At 40.7% G+C, this 19993-nt stretch overlaps 1 protein-coding gene across 1 annotated transcript; it reads left to right on the forward strand.

Annotated features, from left to right (window-relative positions):
• Positions 1-5001: 5001 nt before the first annotated feature.
• LOC110507174 (POU domain class 2-associating factor 2-like) lies at positions 5002-19608 on the forward strand. The gene is made up of 5 exons (XM_021587071.3): positions 5002-5175; positions 8460-8560; positions 14734-14773; positions 17307-17602; positions 18379-19608. The coding sequence occupies exons 1-5, from the start codon at positions 5166-5168 to the stop codon at positions 18775-18777; spliced, it is 846 nt and encodes a 281-aa protein (XP_021442746.2). The 5' UTR covers positions 5002-5165; the 3' UTR covers positions 18778-19608.
• Positions 19609-19993: the final 385 nt, after the last annotated feature.

Here is a 19993-nt window from a genome sequence, read left to right on the forward strand (position 1 = left end):
ATGGGGGACCTGAAAAAAACAAAGGCTCCAAAAACAACCTACTGAGAGCTTTGCCGTTTCTAAAAATATGTATTTTGGTGTCAGAGGAGGCTGGTGGGAAGTGTTATAGGAGTACAGGCTCATTGTAATGGCTGAAAAGGAATACATGGAACAGAGTCAAACATGTGGTTTCCAAATGTTTGATTTGTTTGATACCGTAAAAATAATTCCATTCCAGCCATTACAATGAGCCCGTCCTCCTATAGCTCCTCCCACCAGCCTCCTCTGACACCAAAATACATATTTTTCAAAATGGCAAAGCTCTCAGTATAGTGATGCAGGTCTTTAGATGTTGTAGAGCTACACATGAAATTGTGTAATTCTGAACTTCATCCACAACGTTATATTCCATTTTTGTGCAACTCAACTTGTTTCCCCTACGCAGCTATGCAGGCCTTGTGTCCATAGAGTATAGCATAGCACCGCCTGGAGTTTGATAAACGGCATTGGCAATTGGATTGGAACCGGTCCTGTTGTCAGATGAAAATAGAGCTCTTTGGCCACACAAGTGGTGGGTTTGGTGTTGAAAAACAGAATCATATACAGAAAAGTACTTTTCCTGTACTTTGATATTATTAGCTTTTATTAATCCTGGGGGCCCTTGTTAAGGTCAACAGCATCATTGACTTTATCATGTACCAGGACATTTTAGCCAAAAACCTAGTTGCCTCTGCCAGGAGGCTGACACTTGGCCACAAGTGGATCTTCCAGCAAGAAAATAATGCCAAGCACTAATCAAAATCAACAAAGAAATGGTTGATTGACCACACAATCCAAATTTTGCAATGGCCATCTCAGTCTCCAGACTTAAACCCCATTGAAAACGTGTGGTTTCAATTGAAGAGGGCAGTCCATACGCCGAGACCAAAGGATATCAAGGATCTGGAAAGATTCTGTATCGAGGAATGGTCTAAGATCCCTCCCAATATGTTCTCCAATCTCATCAAACATTAGAAAAAACGGCTGTCGTTATCCTTGTAAGGGGAGAGTGCTAGAGTATTGAAAACAGGGACGCAAATCATTTCTCTTTCTCTGAGCAATTGTATAAAATAATATAATTTACAATTTTTTGGGGTCGCATGCAATATAACTCATTATTTGTATAATTTTTGTATGATCATCTATATCGCGGGTGCCAATAATTATGGACCATGTGGAGGATATGCAACCTCCTGAATGTAGCGTGTTATACTGATCATGCAGCTTGTGCAGACATTTACAATGGCGCCGACAAAGATTGTCGCCTCGCTTCAGGTCCTTAGGAATCTATGCTGTTATTTGTTTATTTATTTATTATTTATTACATTGTTAGCCCAGAAAATCTAAACTGTTATTACATACAGCCCGGGAGAGCTACTGGATATAAAAGCGACGTCACCTTACCAACATTACGACCAGGAAAACAACTTTCCCGAAGCGGACAGAGGATCTTATCCCAGAGGCAGACCCAATACAACGTGGTCGCCGCAGGAGAGGCAGACGGAGCGGCCTACTGGTAAGGCTCAGAAGGCAGGCACACCATCCATCACTTCCGAGCATATTACTCGCCAATGTCCAATCTCTAGACAACAAGGTGGACGAAATTAGGGCACGAGTTGCCTTCCAGAGAGACAGCAGAGATTGTAACATTCTCTGTTTCACGGAAACATGGCTTCATCGGAATATGTTGTCAGAGTCGGTACAGCGACCAAGTTTCTTCACGCATCGCGCCAACAGAAACAAACATCTCTCTGGTAAGAAGAAAGGTGAGGGTGTCTGCCTTATGATTAACGACTTATGGTATAATCATAACAACATACAGGAACTCAAGTCCTATTGTTTACCTGACCTAAAATTTCTTACAATCAAATGCCGACTGCATTATCTACCAAGAGAATTCTCTTTGATTATAGTCACAGCCATGTATATCCCCCCCCCCCCCCCCCCCCCCAAGCAGATACCTCGACGGCCCTGGAAGAACTTCACTGGACTCTATGTCAATAGGAAACCATACATCCTGAGGCTGCATTTATTGTAGAAGGGGATTTTAACAAAGCTTATCTGAGAACAAGGCTTCCTAAATTCTATCAGCATATCGAATGTGCGACACAAGCTGGTAGCATTCTGGACCATTGCTATTCTAACTGACTATTAAAACCTTCCATAACCAGAAACAGTGGATTGATGGCAGCATTCGCGCAAAACTGAAAGTGCAAACCACCGCTTTTAATCATGGCAAGTGTAACGAGTGTGCTGAGAGTCGGGAAGCAAGTTCAGGGAGTGAGTGTTTTAATAAATAAAAGAAACAACACAAAACACAAACAACGCACCGACATGAAAACAAAGTCAATAACACCTGAGGAAAGAACCAAGGTGAGTGACAGATATAGGGAAGATAATCAAGGAGGTGATTGAGTCCAGGTGAGTGTCATGAGGCGCAGGTGAGCAAGATGATGGTGACAGGTGTGCGGGATAATCAGCAGCCTGATGACCTAGAGGCCGGAGAGGGAGTATGCGTGACAGCAAGGCGACTGGAAACATGACCGAATACAAACAGCATAGCTATTCCCTCCGCAAGGCAATCAAACAAGCAAAGTGTCAGGATAGGGACAAAGTAGAGTCGCAATTCAACGCCTCAAACATGAGACGTATGTGACAGGGTCTACAGTCAATCACAGATTGCAAAATGAAAACCAGCCCCGTCGCGGACATCGACGTCTTGCTCCCAGACAACTTAAACAACTTCTTTGCTCGCTTTGAGGACAATACAGTGCCACTGACACGGCCCGCTACTAAAGCCTGTGGGCTCTCCTTCAACATGGCCAACGTGAGTAAAACATTTCAACATGTTAACCCTCGCAAGGCTGCCGGCCCAGACGGCATCTCTAGCCGCGTCCTCAGAGCATGCGCAGACCAGCTGGCCGGTGTGTTTTCAGACATATTCAATCAATCCCTATCCCAGTCTGCTGTGCCCACATGCTTCAAGATGTCCACCATTGTTCCTGTTTCCAAGAAAGCTAATGTAACTAAACTAAATGACTATCGCCCCGTAGCACTCACTTCTGTCATAATGAAGTGCTTTGAGAGGCTAGTCCAGGATCTTATCACCTCCACCCTACCTGATACCCTAGACCCACAACAATTTGCTTACTATCACAATAGGTCTAAAGACGACGCATTCGCCATCACACTGCACACTGCCCTAACCCATCTGGACAAGAGGAATAGCTATGTAAGAATGCTGTTCATTGACTACACCTCAGCATTCAACACCATAGTACCCTCCAAACTCGTCATAAAGCTTGAGACCCTAGGTCTCAACCCGCCATGTGTAACTGGGTCCTGGACTTTCTGACGGGCCGCCCCCAGGTGGTGGAGGTAGGAAACAACATGTACACCCCGCTGATCCTCAACACTGGGGCCCCACAAGGGTGCGTTCTCACCCCTCTCCTGCACTCCTTGTTCACCCATGACTGCGTGGCCATGCACACCTCCAACTCAATCATGAAGTTTGCAGACGACACTACAGTGGTAGGCTGGATTACCAACAATGACGAAACAGCCTACAAGGAGGAGGTGAGGACCCTCAGAGTGTGGTGTCAGGAAAATAACCTCTCACTCAACGTCAACAAAACAATGGAGATGATCATGCACTTCAGGAAACTGAAGAGGGTGCATCCCCCCATCCACATCATTGGGACAGTAGTGGAGAAGGTGGAACGTTTTAAGTTCTTCGGCATACACATCACAGACAAACTGAAATGGTCCACCCATACAGACAGCGTGGTGAAGAAGGCACAACAGCGCCTCTTCAACATCAGGAGGCTGAAGAAATTTGGCATGTCACCTAAACACTCACAAACTTTGTCTTTGTATCACTTTGTCTCACCGTTTTGGTAAAGCAACTGCTCCGCCCACAACCGCAAGGCTCTGCAGAGGGTAGTGCGGTCTGCACATCGCGTCACCGGGGACAAACCACCTGCCCTCCAGGACACCTACAGCACCTGATGTTGCAGGAAGGCCAAAAAGATAATCAAGGACAACAACCACCGAGCCACGGCCTGTTCACCCTGTTCAAAGCTGGGATCAAAAGACTGAAAAACAGCTTCTATCTCAAGACCATCAGACTGTTAAACAGCAATCACTAACATAAAGTGACTGCTGCCAACATACAGACTCAAATCTCTGGCCAATTTAATACATTTTATAAATGAATTTAATAAAGGTATCCCTAGTCACTAAATAACGACACTTCAATAATGTCTACATATCCTACATTACTCATGTCATACACATGAGAATACATACTGTATTCTATACCATCCACTGCATCTTGCCTATGCCGCACAGCCATCGCTCATCCACATATTTTTATGTACATATTCTAATTCATCCCTTTACATTTGTGTGTATAAGGTAGTCGTTGTGAAATTGTTAGATTACTTGTTAGATATTACTGCACTGTTGGAACTAGAAGCACAAGCATTTCGCTACACTCGTATGAATTCCCATCTGCTAACCATGTGTATGTGAACAGTAAAACTTGATTTGATTTGACATTGTTTCTCCTCTGACTTTCTAGGTGATACCATCCTGCAAGTACAGACAAACCTGTAACACTTGACTTAAAGCTGACAGATATAATGTATTATTATGACACTTCATAAAGGCTCAAACATGCTCAGAACAAACTAGGCTACTAAAGCATTACACCTGTTGCCTTTACTTAGTGGACTGAAACTTTTTCGATATATAATTTCAAGCTTTTACATTGATAGCTTGAGGGGACATTTGACAGTGTAAAAAAATACTTGGAGCCCAAATGGGCCTTCTGAAAACATGTTTCAAGGTAACAAAATAGAATGCCTTCCGATGAGTCTCTTAGATGCTTGTGCTCTCCTCTAATCTAGACTGTAGATGCAAATAGTCTAGAAACGTCCTACTAATCATTTGCATGGAAAAAGGTCATTTGGAAAGCTCCGTACACTCTCCATCAGTGGAGTGTGTGAAGGATTCCATAAAAGTTTCCCGAGGTGGAAAAGGCTTGTCTTTAGTAGGATTTTGATCATCGGTACATCTTCACTTTCCCTGGAATAGAGGACCGGCTTCCTCAGTCGTTGTAGTACCAGACCTGAAACTACAGCATCATGGAAACCGGTAAGGCAAAATGCAACCATAACACTGATTCATAATCATCTATGAGATAATTCCATAGTATATGGTTTTGTCAAAACTATCATCATCCATAAAAAGCGAATGCCATTGTCCTTAAAGGGGTGATAATGTACATACTTAACTAGCATAACAATCTGATGTATGCCATTGTCCTTAAAGGGGTGATAATGTACATACTTAACTAGCATAACAATCTGATGTATGCCATTGTCATTTTTGGAAATCACTAGTATCCTTCCATATTAAAAAGTTGTAATTCAATTACCTGTAAAGCTAACACTGTGCTTTGTATAGTATTGGATTGGTGTACTGGATTGTATGTTTCATACTAAAACTGAAAGTATAGTACTGTAGAGTATTGCATTGGGGAATATGGTAACAGTTTGTCATTTGAACATGTTCATTAATTATATCTAAAGATGTCAATACTTAGCTGCGACTAGTGCAGAGCATAAAGGACATGATGATGCTGAATAGTATGCAGATATTGTTTTGGTATTGGGTGTCCGGTATCCAACCCTCTTTTCAATTAATAAATCATTAACTTGGATGTCAGAATATAGCAACACCTAGAAAACGATGTCATTATGATCCGATTCCAACATCATTTTCTGAATTTCAAAACTGTTTGGCCGTATGATGATCAACGTGGCTAGTAAAATAGGAACGTATCTTACAACCCCATTCATAAAGCTTAGATCTTTTACATACTGTACTGTTTTTTTTTTTTGCATGTGATTTCCTTTTGCATGTTAAAGTGCAAATATAGTCTATAGTATGCTCACTAGGAATATGTTCGGGGGGGGGGGGGGGGGTTGCCTACAGATCAGGCTGGAGACATATTTACTGTTGAGATTCATGGCGTATATAAGAATACATATTGATACTTTTGATACTTCTATCACTTGGCCTATTTCAACTACTTAAAATGTGTGGGGGGCTATCCAGTGTATGACAATGCCATCACTGTTAGACAATGGTGCATGTTTGTACAAAATTACATTTTTGAACAGGAAATTTGCAATGACCAAACCTAAAGACAATTTCCATTCCATTTACACATGTATGCCAAAACGCAATTCAGCTGTGCATAAAACTGTGAAAATTCAAATGAATACATGTTTGAAGAAATGAATGAGGACAGGCACTAAGCAGGAGCAGCAGATTATCTGTAAAATACATAACCAGCAATATATTGTACTTGTTATATTTGTATTTTACTTTGAGTAGGTACAATTTGAAGATACTTACTTCAAGCTAATTTCTAAAATACTTACAATTTAAGTGAGCAAAAACAGAATACAATAAGTGTATAGTATGTTTAATGTAGGCCTCCTGAAAATAATAGTTTTTCATATACAGTTGAAGTCGGAAGTTTACATACACATAGGTTGGAGTCATTAAAACTTGTTTTTCAACCACTCCACAAATGTCTTGTTAATCAACTATAGTTTTAGCAAGTCGGTTAGGAGATCTACTTTGTGCATGACACAAGTCATTCTTCCAACAATTGTTTACAGACAGATTATTTAACTTATAATTCACTGTATCACAATTCCAGTGGGTCAGAAGTTTACATACACTAAGTTGACTGTGCCTTTAAACAGCTTGGAAAATTCCAGAAAATGATATCATGGCTTTAGAAGCTCCTGATAGGCTAATTGACATAATTTGAGACAATTGGAGGTGTACCTGTGGATGTATTTCAAGGCCTACCTTCAAACTCAGTGCCTCTTTGCTTGACATCATGGGAAAATCAAAAGAAATCAGCCAAGACCTCAGAAAAACATTTGTAGACTTTCCCAAGTCTGGTTCATCCTTTGGAGCAATTTCCAAACGCCTGAAGGTACCACGTTCATCAGTACAAACAATAGTACGCAAGTATAAACAACACAAGACCACGCAGATGCCATACTGGAAGGAGACGCCTTCTGTCTCATAGAGATGAACGTACTTTGGTGTAAAAAGTGCAAATCAATCCCAGAAAAACAGCAAAGGACCTTGTGAAGATGCTGGAGGAAACCGGTACAAAAGTATCTATATCCACAGTAAAACAAGTCCTATATCGACATAACCTGAAAGGCCGCTCAGCAAGGAAGAAGCCACTGCTCCAAAACCGCCAATAAAAAGCCAGACTACGGTTTGCAACTGCACATGGGGACAAATATCGTACTTTTTGGAGAAATGTCCTCTGGTCTGATGAAACAAAAATAGAACTGTTTGGCCATAATGACCATCGTTATGTTTGGAGGAAAAAGGGGGAGGCCTGCAAGCCAAAGAACACCATCCCAACCGTGAAGCACGGGGGTGGCAGCATCATGTTGTGGGGGTGCTTTGCTGTAGGAGGGACTGGTGCACTTCACAAAAAAGATATCATCATGAGGATGGAAAATTATGTGGATATATGGAAGCAACATCTCAAGACATCAGTCAGGAAGTTAAAGCTTGGTCACAAATGGGTCTTCCAAATGGACAATGACCCCAGGCATACTTCAAAAGTTGTGGCAAAATGGCTTAAGGACAGCAAAGTCAAGGTATTGGAGTGGCCATCACAAAGCCCTGACCTCAATCTTATAGAAAATTTGTGGGCAGAACTGAAAAACCGTGTGTGAGTAAGGAGGCCTACAAACCTGACTCAGTTACACCAGCTCTGTCAAAAGGAATGGACCAAAATTCACCCAACTTATTGTGGGATGCTTGTGGAAGGCTACCCAAAATGTTTGACCCAAGTTAAACAATTTAAAGGCAATGCTACCAAATACTACTTGAGTTTATGTAAACTTCTGATCCACTGGCAATGTGATGAAAGAAACAAAAGCTGAAATAAATAATTATCTCTACTATTATTCTGACATTTCACATTCTTAAAATAAAGTGGTGATCCAAACTGACCTAAAACAGGGAATTGTTACTTTTATTAAATTCAGGAATTGTGAAAAACTGAGTTTAAATGTATTTGCTAAGGTGTATGTAAACTTCCAACTTCAACTGCACTTCAAGAGGTTCATAGAATTTGTTCTAGCAATGCACTTGAAGCATACAAAATGTTAAACCTTTGTATCAATATAACTACAATTTTAGGCTATCCTTGTGTTAGGAGTGTATGGAGATCGATTTAATGATCTCACCATTTTTAATAATCCCCGCAGAGTAATGAGTGTAGAATAATGTATTAAATTGTATTACTTCACACTCAAAATAATAAGTAAATTATATCTCTGTGTGTGTGTATGTGTGCAAAACATTTCTCTCTTTTTCTCCTCTAGAGTATTCTAAAAGGGCCTATCAAGGGGTTAGGGTCAAGCACACAGTGAAAGATTTACTGGCAGAGAAACGACAAAGACAAACAAATGGACCAAGATATAGTGTGAGTACTCAAAGTAAATCTTGTATGACTCGCTTTTGCATGATTTTTTTTATTTTGTATTGTTTATTTATTTATTTTCATGACCATAATGCCGACCTATAAGTCCCGCTGTATTGTGCCTTTATTTTTCCACTTCTCAGCCATGAGTGAACGATAAGCCTATGGGTAAATAACAGAACAGAGGGTTAAGAGAGAAAAACAAAGCCAAGCAGGCGCATGAGAACCCTACCATGAGCAGGACAACAATAATACACAATGGCTAATGGTCATGCCCCCTAGAAGTTGTGAGGAGGATAGCTAACACAAACCCTTTTTTGGTCTGCCAGGTTGGTCTATGCAAAGTCAGATTCTCGCACACCTGCCAACCGATAATGTTCTCCATGCAGGCCACAGACAAGCCAGTCATTGTTTCCTCAGACATAGCACAATCGGCCTATGAGACATCTGCCTGAGCAAACAGGATAAGCTTTTCATCTCCCAAGCTACCTGTCAATGCCCTTTACAGGACTCCATTTGTTTTCTGTTACCATTGGCATGTCCACTCGCTAGACACTAACTACACTCTTCACGGAGAGAACCTGATGAGGCATAAACAAACTGCGAGGTAGATGCCATTAGTTTCAACATCGTAAACCATAAGACATGCTTTCACACTCTGTGACCAACCTCTCATGCCTGGACTGTATGGTACTTTTGAAACATCAATATCTATGCAGAAATAACAAACTGTTAAATTCATGTTGAATCTCCACAGACTACAATTTGTTTTGAATATCAAGAAACAACCTTTGTGGCAGAACAAAACTAAATGTGATGTTGAATCGGAAGATTGGGTTATAAGTGATATTTCATTTGTGCCCAAAAAACACTGGTAAATTCATAATAATGTTATGCAAAAATGTCAGAGATTTGCCAAATGACTTCTCTTAGAGGTCAATGGGTCCAAAGAAAACAGCAGCAAATATCACAACACCAGGAAGTACTGCTCTTATTGCTTAATAATGATTTGAGTCACTATTTTCCTAAACAAAACTAGATTGATGTTGTCAACGCCAACACCGAAACCTCTGCTTGAAAGCGAAAATGTAATAGACTTGGGTTTTGTCATACTTAATTAACAGTATTAAGGGAATACTATTAACTCAGAGTTACAGATATCATCTTGTGGATGGATTGGTAAGACCCCAGGTTTACCAAGCCATCAACAGTTTTTGACGCTAAATTTGATTGGATTATATTATACTCAATATCCAATGATACTGTGTGTTTATGTTTTATTCTAGTAGATTCTCTGTCTTCCTTTGTAAACATGGGAGGTGTGTACCCAGGTTCATGGGTTGAACAATACAGACTAAAGACACATACATTTAACAGGGTGATGGGCCACACTATCTAAAGGTTGCCTAGACTTTCTCTGATGCTCTCTCTCTCTCTCTCATTCTAGTTTGCAGTCTTTTATCCTAGAGGGAAAGACCATTGATAGACGTTGGCAAACTTTAGCCACAAAGTTATTCAATTCAAGTCGCAACATGGACCCATAGAAATCAAAGGGAAATACATTTGACAACAGTCATGCTGCCTCAATGACAGGACATAGACCGTCTTACATAATCTCAAGTAATAATGAACTTCAAGTTTTATGAAGAAGAATGTTAAAGAGATATAACCATATATACACTGCTCTATTCATTTGTGCATTATACGACTTGTGACACAAGTAAGACCTCTGACTTTCAGCATCAAGGAATGCTGAGAGAGAAATGGCATTAGCCAGCTCTTCCTTACTCAATTACAGTAGCCTATACTATATGCAGAACTGACTGATGTTCGGACATTATCAGTGTATCTTCACTGTTGTGTTATTGTGGAGGAAAGAGTACTTTTCAAGGGTCTGTTTTTGTTTTATTTGTAAACACTTGGGTATCCACACATACTTCATATAATTAATCAGATTAAATAGTCATGTAGAACTAAAATATGTGCACACTAGTATGCTCCCAAATGCTCGGTCTTTTATGGACAACATTTTGACTGGTAACTGGTTTTCCTTTAGGACAGGCTTTTCACCAAATACGCCTGCATATAAAAACTTCAAGAATGACAACATTATTATCAACTTTTCTTTAGCAACTGTCATGCAACACATTGCAGCCCAACATTCTTCACAGATCAGCTCTTCATGAAGACCTGTGGCTGGTGATGTTGGTTGGTAGTTGTGGTTCCGTTTCAAGGCATTAGCGACACCCCAACTGTATTTTTTGGTAGTGCATCAGCAGTTTTTCTCTTATGTGGTGTCCTGCAGCAAAATCTCGCTTAGAGCCCCCAAAATGCTGTTGTTAGGTAGTTGTTAGCCTCCCCATGCAGGATTATCGTGTCTCTCCATCAGGTGCTTTGCTGTGAACTGGGCGACCATGACTCTTTAACAACATGATATCCATACACAGCCTTCAGAGAAGCACTGAGGCATAGCCCTGGTCCACATAGGGAAGTCTTGGTATGGGCAAACTGCATTCAAATCCAACCCTCAAAATTTGCTTGCCTTCCAGCCAACACAGCTTAAATGCAAACAAAAGAGAGCTTGTCCTCCTTTTTAACCCTCATTGTGTGTGTGTTTGTGTGTGTGTGTGTGTGTGTGTGTGTGTGTGTGTGTCTCTCTTTTTTTTTATCCCTGTAAGTGTACAGTATATCTCCCTTTCTAACCCACATACAAACATTTTTACTATACATTCTAATAAGCTTGCTATAAATGTAATGCAAAAAGTGTCTTCAATAACCATAGACAGAATGGAGACTTGTCCATTCTATATTTTACGTCAGACTCCACGGCACCCAAGAGGATAATAAAGCCATTAAGAAGTGTATTAAACCCCATAATGAATCATTTAACTGACTTCTGCATTATAAGCTCTTCGTAATGCTATCATAAACGTGACACAATACCTGCTATAAAAGTGCATGGTGGTTAATGTTTTTCAGTCTGTAATGATAATGATCATGACTTGATCAGTTTTTTTTATTTCACAGAATGTCACTGTATACTTTGTTACTGTCCATGTTATGTGTTCACATCAAACATGAAAAAGGCCAGCACTCACTTGGGTCACACTTTTTTTAGATAGTCCATCTGTAGCTGCTCTACACATTGTAATACTATCAACACACTATATACTGATAAGCAACTGTGTGCTAAGGTTGCAGTTAGGTTTAGGTGTAAGGTTTAGAATAAGGCTAAGGGTTAAGGTTAGAGTTAGGGCAAGGGTAAGGGTTATGGTTAGGGTTAGGTTAAGGGTAAGGGTAAGGTTTAAAATTAGGGTAAGGGTTAGGATAAGGGTTGGGATTAGGGTTAGAGTTAGGTTAAGGGTAAGGGTAAGAGTTACGGTTAGGGTTAGATTAAGGGTAAGGGTAAGGTTTAAAATAATGGTTATTGTTAGGGTTAGGGTAAGGTATAGAATACGGGTAAGGGTTAAGGTTAGGGTTAGGGTAAGGTTTCGAATAAGGGTAAGAGTTAAGATTGGGGTTAGGTTTAGGGTAAGAGTAAGGGTAAGGGTTAAGGTTAGGCTTAGGTTTTGGGTTAGGGTGAGGTTTAGAATAAGGGTATGGTTTGGAATAAGGGTAAGGATTAAGGTTGGGTTAGGGTTAGGGTAAGGTTTAGAATAATGGTAAGGGTTAAGGTTAGGGTTAGGGTAAGGTTTAGAATAATGGTAAGGGTTAAGGTTAGGGTCAGGGTAAGGTTTAGAATACGGGTAAGGGTTAAGGTTAGGGTTAGGGTTAGGGTAAGGCTTAGAATTAGGGTAAGAGTTAAGGTTAGGGTTAGGTTTAGGGTTAGGGTTAGGATAAGGGTTAGGTTTAGTAGATTTAAAAAAATATATGTTACTGATAGTCTGTACACTCTTAGAAAAAAGGGTTCTGAAAGTTTTTTTTTTTTTTTTTGCAGAGGGATGGGGTACTACCAAGAACAATTTTCATCTGAAGAATCCTTTTTGGAAGACAATGGGTTCTTTATAAGGCAAAGGGTTGTACTTAGAACCTTTTTCATGCTAATAACCATTTAAAAAACAATGTTATTTGATGATTCTTTAGAAGGAAAGAAGGATTTTTTTTCCACATAGAACCATTCTGAATTATTTTTTCATTCTTTAAAATAGTGACTGAGCGTTAATCTTTACCTCAATGTTTAAACTTGAACATCATTGTGATGTATTGGAGGAATGGGCCAAAATACCAGCAACAGTGTGTGAAAACCTTGTGAAGACTTACAGAAAACGTTTGACCTCGGTCATTGCCAACAAAGGGTATATAACAAAGTATTGAGAAACTTTTGTTATTGACCAAATACTTATTTTCCACCATAATTTGCAAATAAATTCATTAAAAATCCTACAATGTGATTTTCTGGATTTTTTTTCTCATTTTGTCTGTCATAGTTGAAGTGTACCTATGATGAAAATTACAGGCCTCTCTCATCTTGTTAAGTGGGAGAACTTGCACAATTGGTGGCTGACTAAATACACTTTTTTGCCCCACTGTATCTGGGGTACTGCAGATCCTCCAGAACCCTTCACACGGCTATCATTCTATAAGGAAATAAATGATGAAGTGCAACACGAGAGATCAGCGTTGCAGGCTCATTCATGTCTATCAGAGCAGAGAGGGAGAGAGATGATAGAAAGTACATCTCGTTCCAGTTCTGTGAGAGACACAGTCATGCGTTGGTCTCAAACATAGGTTACAATGTTGCGTAAACCATAAACCCTGGCCGGCCCAACCAGTAGGATAACTAACAAAGAATCAACTCGAGGTAGCTTTTTTTCAAAATGTTACATTGCAAAAAGTGCCATGAGAGGTGCCGGATCTGGCCAAATAGGTCCCAGAACAAAACAGTCTAAAAATTAGAGGCCTGTTCTGGCAGGATCCAGCACAAATTAAGCACTGATTTGACTGAGTTACAGTTCATATAAGGAAATCAGTAAATTTAAATAAATCAATTAGGCCTTAATCTATGGATTTCACATGACTGGGAATAAAGATATCAATCTGTTGGTCACAGATACCCTTAAGAAAAAGTAGGGGCATGGATAATTAAAACAATCACTATCTGGTGTGACCACCATTTAGAAGAAAAAGAAACGCACACCTATTAAGACGAGGTGCTGGCTAGCGGAGTAGAAACTTGAAAATAAAAGAGAGCCGCACACTCTAAGAGCTCAGATGCAAAAATGCAATACCAACGTTTCGACTGCCAAGCTGTCTTCATCAGGGTATAATCACAAACACTGCGGGATGACTCATTTATATAGTGTCAAAAGACACAGGTGTCTGTAATCATGGCCAAGAGTGGCCTAATATCATTGACCACCATTTGCCTCATGCAGCGTGATACATCTCCTTTGAGTTGATCAGGCTGTTGATTGTGGCCTGTGGAATGTTGTCCCACTCCTCTTCAATGGCTGTGTGAAGTTGCTGGATATTGGCGGGAACACAGTTTCGTACATGTCTATCCAGAGCATCCCAAACATGTTCAATGGGTGACATGTCTTGTGAGTATGCAGGACATGGAAGAACTGCAACATTTTCAGCTTCCAGGAATTATGTACAGATCCTTGCGACCTGGTGCTGTGCATTATCATTCTGAAACATGAGGTGATGGTGGCGGATGAATGGCACGACAATGATCTCGTCATGGTATCTCTGTGTATTCTAATTGCCATCGATACAATTCAATTATATTCGTTGTCCATAGCTTATGCCTGCCCATACCATAACCCCATGGGACATAATTCCAAATTCTCTAAAATGACGTTGGAGGCAGCTTATGGTAGAGAAATTAACATAATATCTTCTGGCAACAGCTCTGGTGGACATTCCTGTAGTCAGCATACCCATACATAGTCTACGAGGACAAACCAAAGAACCCTATATAGTTCTACTTAGCACCTTTTTTCATAAGTGTCGGTAGTCTGTAGTGCATCTACAGATGAACTATCCATATAAATTGTTACCCTCGCTTGGATGTGCGTAGCATTTCTTGAAGCTTTGTTTGAATTTTCTTTATATATCGGCTTGTGCCTTCCTCAGCGCGTGTGTGGTGGCATGTTATGTGATACCAGAATCAGACCTGTTTTTATAATGCCATGGATCCAGGCTTTAATGTTTGTCTGTTCTTTCATTTGTAGGGAGGAACATCCAGTCAATCGTCATTTGTCCAAATGCCAGGTGAGAAAAATCTCTGGGTAAATTATGTAATTATTGATGAGTCCCACTGACCTATCAACTCTGCCAATAGTGTTTGAGGTAAGGGAAGGACAGTAATATAGACAAAAACTTTCAAATGTCACATTCAGTAGCAAAGTTCTGAAAAAGTGGAATAAAACTCAAGGCACAAGATTTTCAAGTAGCCACCAGAGCTTTGAATCTGTAATCCACACTTATACGGTATGCTTTGTTCTGATAGCTACTGCCCACTGGAAACGTTTTCCTGCAGGTATAAGGCTTTATTACTTATTAGTTCTAAGCATTTATGAGCCTTCATAAGATTTATAATATGTTATGTCTCTCAATGTAGGACATGTTTTACTGGCTCAAAAATGTTGTTATTTAGTCAGGACTTTATGAGATTATAAAATCACAATATAAGGGTGTCATAGATATATTTAGGATAAATCTTACAATGATTAAATACACCATAATGCATTGTACCTGGGCGGCGGGTCGCCTAGATGGGGCGGAGGGTTGCCTAGATGGGGCGGAGGTTTGTCTAGATGGGACCTGCTAGATATGACAGCAGGTCGCCTAGCGGTTAGAGCGTTGGGACAATAACTGAAAGGTTGCTTGTTCTAATCCCCGACCTGGAAAGGTGAAACAATCTGATGTCCTGCCCTTGAGCAAGGCAGTAAACCCCCACAACTGTTCCCCTGGGGCTGAACATTTTAATTAAGTCAGCCCCCAGCACCTCTCTGATACTGAGGGGTTGGGCTAAATGCAGAAGACACATTGAATTGAATGCATTCAGTTGAGCAACTGAGTAGGTATCCTTCTACCTGCAGGCTGTAAGTAAAGTGTACAAACCATTCATGTACACTACCTGTCAAAAGATTTAGAACACCTACTCATTCAAGAGTTTTTCTTTATTTTCACTATAATAGTGAAGAAATCAAAACTATGAAATAACACATATGGAATCATGTAGTAACCAAAAAAGTCTTAAACTATATTTTATATTTGAGGTTCTTCAAATAGCCACCCTTTGCATTGATGACAGCTTTGCACACTCTTGGCATTCTCTCAACTAGCTTCATGAGGTAGTCACCTGGAATGCATTTCAATTAACAGGTGTGCCATGTTAAAAGTTAAAAGTTAATAAATTGTGGAATTTATTTCCTTCTTAATGCGTTTGAGTCAATCAGTTGTGTTGTGACAAGGTAGTGGGGTATACAGAAGATAGCCCTATTTGGTAAAAGACCAAGTCCATATTATGGCAAGGACAGCTCAAATAAGCAAAGAGAAACAACAGTCCATTATTACTTTAAGAGATGAAGGTCAGTCAATAGGGAACATTTTAAGAACTTTGAAAGTTTCTTCAAGTGCAGTCGCAAAAACCATCAAGTGCTATGGTGAAACTGGCTCTCATGAGGACCACCACAGGAATGGAAGACCCAGAGTTACCTCTGCTGCAGAGGATAAGTTCATTAGAATTACCAACCTCAGAAATTGCAGCCCAAATAAATGCTTCACAGAGTTCAAGTAACAGACACATCTCAACATCAACTGTTCAGTGGAGACTTTGTGAATCAGGCCTTCATGGTTGAATTGCTGCAGAGAAACCATTACCAAAGGACATCAATAAGAAGAAGAGACTTGCTTGGGCCAAGAAACACAAGCAATGGACATTAGACCAGTGGAAATTTGTCCTTTGGTCTGGAGTCCAAATTTGAGATTTTTGGTTCCAGCTGCCGTGTCTTTGTGAGACGCAGTGTGGGTGAACGGATGATCTCTGCATGTGAAATTCCCACCGCAAAGCATGGAGAAGGAGGTATTATGGTGTGAGGTGCTTTGCTGGTGACACTGTCTGTGATTTATTTAGAATTCAAGGCACACTTAACCAGCATGGCTACCACAGCATTCTGCAGCGATACGCCATCCCATCTGGTTTGCACTTAGTGGGACTATCATCTGTTTTTCAACGGGACAATGACCCAACACACCTCCAGGCTGTGTAAGGGTTATTTCACCAAGAAGGAGAGTGATGGAGTGCTGCATCAGATGACCTGGCCTCCACAATCCCCCGACCTCAACCAAATTGAGATGGTTTGGTATGAGTCGAACCGCGGAATGAAGGAAAAGTGCTCAGTGTATGTGGAAACTCCTTCAAGACTATTGGAAAAGCATTCCAGTTGAAGCTGGTTGAGAGAATGCCAAGAGTGTGCAAAGTTGTCATCAAGGGAAAGTGTGGCTATTTGAAGAATGTGTGCTATTTCATAGTTTTTATGTCTTCACTATTATTCTACAATGTAAGAAATAGTAAAAATAAAGAAAAACCCTTGAATGAGTAGGTGTTCTAAAAAATGTCACCGGTAGTGTATATATATTTTTCCATTTAGAATACACTTTTATCCAAAGCATACATTTTGGGTGGCCCCAGCCCAAATCACACCCAACGATCCTGAAGTTGCAAGCTCCATGCTCTACCAACCGAGCCACACAGGACCACTTGTTACTAATGTTTTCTACCTGGTTCCCTTTACAACAGGGTCTCACATGATCCCTGGCTACTACAGCATGAGGCGACCCTTCATCTCTGACTCGGACTTCTCCCCCAAGCAGTTTTCAGCCGATGTCTACTCCTCATCCCTTGGGGGCAAGCCTCTGGGTTGTGATTCATCAGCCATGTCGGGATACTCCTCCTTCATAGACAGCTACTACCAGGAAACGTTCGGAGACTACCGCAGTGCAGCCTTCTCCGCCGGAGGGAGCTCCATCTTCCCCAGCTCCGCCCTGTCCAGTCTGCTACCACCTTTCTCCGGAGAGTCCCCTCACTTCCTCCTGGTAAGGCACTCTGTCAGTGGTTAGTGCTGGTAATAGAATGGGACTGTTGAGATATGGCTTCACATTATGGGCCTGTTTCTTAAATATGGTTTCAATTCTAGTCCTGGACTAAGAAGTGAGTTCAAGGCTAGACTAAATGCAGGGAACAGGCCCTATGTGTATTTGTGTTTTATGTGATGTGAGATGGTGCAAAGCATGTTAATAGCGCTGGAGGCTGGAGGGGGTAGGGTACATCCAAATGAGCACATATTTCACACAAGCATGAAGGAAAAAATCTATCAAATTCCACAAGTACAAGTGTTTTCCTATGTTACTGATTGCGGTTCGAACCCAGATCTGTGAGCTACACATGGCTTTGTTAGCCCACTGAGATAAAGCCAAGACATTAGCTCAGGGAGCCAACACGTCTTCAGCAAGGTTAATTTGATTTGATATTTAACTAGGCCAGTCAGTTAAGAACAAATTCTTATTTACAATGACAGCCTACACCGGCCAAACCCAGACGACGCTGGGCCAATTGTGCGCCGCCTATGGGACTCCCAATCATGGCTTGTTGTGATACAGGGTGTCTGTAGTAATGCCTCTAGCACTGAGATGCAGTGCCTTAAACAACTGCGCCACTCGGGAGCCAATCATCACACTCGCGTGGTTCCAACCCAACTCCTTTACACATTCATCTTAGGGCATTCCGCAATCTGCAAAACCAACAAAAAATACAAATTTTCCCATAATCTCTAACACATCTCTATCCTTCCCTCTGTCTGTTTCTCCTGCAGAGAGATTCGTGGGAGCAGTCAGTGGCAGACCCAGTGACCCAGGGAGAGGGCTTGTGTGCAGACAGCCTGAACTCTGTTCCAGTCTCCCTGCCCAGCCCCGACCCTCCTGGGAGCCCCTCACAGTACCGCTGCTCCACCCGCAGCTCCTCCATGGCCTCGGCACAGCCCTATGCCCTTCACCCTCTGGAAGAAATACACTATCACACTTCTTACCCTGCTGCCTCCACTTTCACATGTCCTTCCTATATGACTGTCTCCAACGACCTAGCCTCCAAGATGGCCCCTCTAGCTAATGAGGACTCTGACAGTACCCTCGCCACACATAGTGACACGCACACGTGGGTGAAAGAAGATGTCGGAAGCTCTTGGTCACCATATGAGATTCGGAGGACTTATTGAGTCAATTTGGAAACGACCTGTCCTTCACAGAAAACCAAAACAATGCTGATGCAAGCGATTCAGCTCCTTTTGATCCAAATATTTGACTTTGTTTATCACTTTATAGAAGTACAAAGTGAAACTTGTACTTATTTGACCCTCCTAAGTCCCCTGGTGACATACAGTAATAGCCGGGCGCACACTGGTTGCATCAACGTTATTTACACGGCATTTCAATGAAATTACCTTGAGCCAACATGGAATAGACATTGAATTGACATTTATGATTCAGTGGTTAGACCTAGAATGACTTTGCCTGTGTTCAAATGTTTGAAATAAATGTGTTTCTATACCGTCATTATATTAGAAAAACATCATTTTTATTTATATACTGCCATGGCGACAATTACGATGAACATGTGACAACGATCTTTATTTTTGCTAAAGGTTGTTTTACTTTAACGTTCTTCTTTACTTAATATCATCTTGTTGTCTGATTTAATAACCAAATCAGAGTTTGTCAAACTGTATCTGCTTCATGTTAGCCTTTACTCGATGACGCTTTGGTAATGAATATGTGCGTTTTTTAAATCTTTCATATCTTTTAGGATTTCGTTGCAAAACATTCATTAGTAGTAATAGGCAGAGGTGACAACTAAATGAAAAGACTGAGGTAAAGACAGTTTCAAGTTCGATATTCGACGGATATTCGCGCTTTCAAACCACTTGAGCCACAGACTCCAAATAAGTGTCATGATGTTGGAAAATTGCGCACAACATTGCACAGGTCTTATTTTCACGATCTAGACATTAATTTGCTTTCCAAAGCTAATAAACATGTGGAAATGTGAACAGCGTCTTGTATTCCTAGTTGAATTAGTTAGGGAGCGTGAACAAAGTACAAACTTTTTTTATATTCAAATTTCAATAGCTCCTTGGTCATGTGACATACTTCTTTCAAACAAGGTTCAGAATGTCCACTGACTTCTTCTATATTGCACACCCTTTAGTTTGTTCCATCTCACAAGATTTTACATGAATTTTTCAAAATGTAGAATTTCAATAGATCCTTGGTCATGTGACCTAATGACTTCAAACAAGGTTCCAAATGTCCACTTACTACTCTTCTATATTGCACACCCTTTAGTTTGTCCATTTTCATCTCACATGGTTTTCCATTAATTTTTCTAAATTTAGAATTTCAATAGCTCCTTGGTCATGTGACCTAGTGACTTCA

Source organism: Oncorhynchus mykiss, chromosome 27 (genome assembly GCF_057628025.1).
Source record: "Oncorhynchus mykiss isolate SJ-2025 chromosome 27, ASM5762802v1, whole genome shotgun sequence".
NCBI lineage: Eukaryota > Metazoa > Chordata > Actinopteri > Salmoniformes > Salmonidae > Oncorhynchus > Oncorhynchus mykiss.

Excerpts from the sequence above, each read along its gene's own strand:
- LOC110507174 (XM_021587071.3), top strand. Across the intron at positions 8,561-14,733 it reads CAAATGGACCAAGATATAGT|GGAGGAACATCCAGTCAATC; the intron begins GTGAGTACTCAA and ends TTTCATTTGTAG. Across the intron at positions 14,774-17,306 it reads GTCATTTGTCCAAATGCCAG|GGTCTCACATGATCCCTGGC; the intron begins GTGAGAAAAATC and ends CCTTTACAACAG.